We start from the raw sequence: 2,709 nt of genomic DNA, 5'->3' as shown, positions 1-2,709 counted from the left end.
AGACTGCTTGCCCTGCCAATCCCTTCTCCATCTCTTTCCCCGGAAAACCAAGCCTGAAAAAAAAGAGCAATAGACACAACCCTATTGAAATAGCCAAAAAAAGTTACCCATCAGAGTAATACATAGATTCTGTGGAAACATATCACAAAACAAAATCAACAAACATAAGCACATTTTGCTCCCCACAACTATACACATCCAAGGGAAGAAAGTTCTCTGTTGGCACAGAATAAATGAAAGTGAAAGAGCTCAAGTTACCTCAACAGAGAACCGCAAATCTGCAGTAGCAATCAGTCCTGGTTTGAATTCCACCTACAATGTATAAAACAGAAGAAAGAATTAATGGTGATTAAAACCAATGGGTATCATTGTAATCCTTCCCACAAAATGACCCGACCTTAGTGCCACATTTCATTGCAATATCATGTAGAACTTCAGCTGGAGTCTCTACTGTTGAGGCAGGTCGTCCAGGTACAAAGTCAAGATCCCTGTTCCTGGACGAAGAACGACTCAAAGATGCCTCCTCCCCTTGAGAATTCATAACAGATCAATGGATTATCGTCAGAGCAAAATGATACAAAATGTGATGAAACACGAAAGACTTGGCTAGCTTACCATAGAAAGCATGAGAACCAGCTTTGTTGTTTGAATTTAGTAGTTCATCTCTATGGAATGACTGCAAATTTATGATGGCCAACAATATAATCCAGCATGATAAATACCACCGAAGTTGGTGATTGAAATCATGGCTCAAATAAAATAAAGTACTGAACTGATACCTCTTTTGGTGGTCTCCGATTCTCATGAAGCATCCTATCAGATTGAGTAGAAGTATCAATCTTAGAAAAAAAGGATGGCTGACAAAACCTAACCTTCTCCACACGGACCATTTCAGAATCCAATAGATATTCTTTGGGAACTGTTCGACCAATTAGAGATGGATCTATCTCCTCCTCAACTGGAAACCAGCCACTTCTTGGTTGCACATGTGGAGGTGGAACCTGAACTGGTGGCCTTTGAGGAAGTGGAGGTTCACTTGGCGCAAGATCTCTACTATCTTGTCCATGCTGCAATATGAGAAGCCTCCTACGAGTATCTGGATCTAACTCAGATTCAGGCACCTCACCTTCCTCCCTAGCTGGAGAATTTTGCAAGCTTGGTTCAGAGGAACCAGCAGAAACTAGTGGCTTAACCATTGGAGCCGGTTGTGGAAACTGCATAGGTGGAAAGGTACCAGTTGATGGTTGGGCTGCTGGTACTGGAACTGAGACAGAAGAAGAAGGCAAGCTAAATGGAAGGGAAGAAGCTAGTCTAGGATCTAGATTCACCCCAGTAGGGACGGATGAAGATGCAGAAATTGCCTCCTGGATCAAAAGGACAAAAATCTACTTTAACTCTCATCGCTGAGAAAAAATTCGTACAAATAAGATATAAGCTTTCTGGAGTTAGCACCCTTTATGAATCACTGCACTAACTTTGAAGAACAGATGAGTCTAAGAATTTTAATCACCTTCAATCTTCTCTCCACTTCGGCATCAGCCATCCCATCAAACGAAAGCGGATCTCTGTTCCCATTAGAACCTGATACATCGTCCTACATTGAGGGAAAATAAGCTATTGAAAAACAGTCCATATTTTCATAGAATGTAAAAATATGATATTTACAGAATAGAAGTCTCGATAAATTTCCTAGCAGTGGAAGGGCTAATCTATACAGCAGTTCCATGAGATATCTACTTACAGCCACATAAGAAATACAACTAACCTCAGAGACCAAATAATGGCTGACATCAGGTGGAGAAGGAATATCCTCGATGTCATTCTCATATGATATTTCCCCAATCTTTTGTAGCAGACCATCATCAAAGTCTCTGTTACCAAGTTGGCAAGTTCAAACACCATGTCACAGTAAAACAATGTTTAGAGAGCATGCAAACCCAACCGGAAGTCCCAAATACGCACACAAGACCACTGCATATCAATATGAATCCAATCATATTTAGCATCTTACTTGAAAAATCCTCCCCTGACATTGCAAGCAACATTTCTTGCAACACACAGTACAGGAATTGCAGTTGCCTACAAAAAATAAAAGGACTTATGTTATAAGCCATTCATCAATAAGACTCAATACTATACATTCGTGTGATTCTGCCACTCTATCATAACCAAAGGAAACTCCTATTTACTTCAGCTTGAGGAGCATAATAAGGAGCAAATGCAGGAACCACATGAACCCTTGGTTGATCCTTGTCATCCCATACTTTCAACCGATCATCTATCACCAGTGCCATCTTAGGATTGCAGGTTCCATCTAGAAACACGTTGAACAATGATTTTCTTGAACCTGTGATGGTAAATCACAAGCTCATAAGAAACCATACAGTGATTAAAACAATCACATGCTAGCATAAATAAACTTTACCACACTTCACACAAACAATGCGATCGAGCAACTCGTTTGTGTTAATCAAATTTCCTTCCGGATCAAGAAGTCGCCACATCTCTAAGGCATAATCCCTTTCAGCCATTGTGCAAACATAAACCTCAAAACGCTTGCGCCCTCTCGCAGTCAAATAACTACGAAGCTCCTCCCATGCAGGCCTTAACCTCACAAGAACACTCGTATCACGAATCTGTGTATGAAGAAAAGCATCAAGTTGTCAATCAACAGAATTCTGATCAATCCTCGTGCTTTGTAAAAGAAAA

General features: G+C 40.5%; 1 protein-coding gene across 2 annotated transcripts in view; it reads right to left on the bottom strand.

Moving 5' to 3' along the window:
• LOC104806283 (RNA polymerase II C-terminal domain phosphatase-like 1) overlaps nt 1-2,709 on the bottom strand; it is a 7,382-nt gene that overhangs the window by 2,569 nt on the left and 2,104 nt on the right. Inside the window, exons 3-13 of one of the 2 annotated variants that reach the window (XM_010531110.1) lie at nt 2,426-2,636; nt 2,190-2,347; nt 2,012-2,079; nt 1,766-1,871; nt 1,511-1,594; nt 1,329-1,364; nt 780-1,214; nt 616-676; nt 398-528; nt 259-312; nt 32-53 (exon numbers count right to left, since the gene is read on the bottom strand). In XM_010531110.1, the coding sequence (XP_010529412.1) occupies nt 32-53; nt 259-312; nt 398-528; nt 616-676; nt 780-1,214; nt 1,329-1,364; nt 1,511-1,594; nt 1,766-1,871; nt 2,012-2,079; nt 2,190-2,347; nt 2,426-2,636 (1,366 nt within the window). Of the gene's footprint in view, nt 1-31; nt 54-258; nt 313-397; nt 529-615; nt 677-779; nt 1,365-1,510; nt 1,595-1,765; nt 1,872-2,011; nt 2,080-2,189; nt 2,348-2,425; nt 2,637-2,709 lie in introns of both variants that reach the window. The other variant, XM_010531109.1, reaches the window with a different exon arrangement.

The sequence above is a fragment of the Tarenaya hassleriana genome, unplaced genomic scaffold (assembly GCF_000463585.1).
Source record: "Tarenaya hassleriana unplaced genomic scaffold, ASM46358v1 Cleome12, whole genome shotgun sequence".
Classification (NCBI taxonomy): domain Eukaryota; kingdom Viridiplantae; phylum Streptophyta; class Magnoliopsida; order Brassicales; family Cleomaceae; genus Tarenaya; species Tarenaya hassleriana.
The sequence above is the reverse complement of the archived record's forward strand: the minus strand, read 5'-3'. Positions and strand labels throughout refer to the sequence as shown.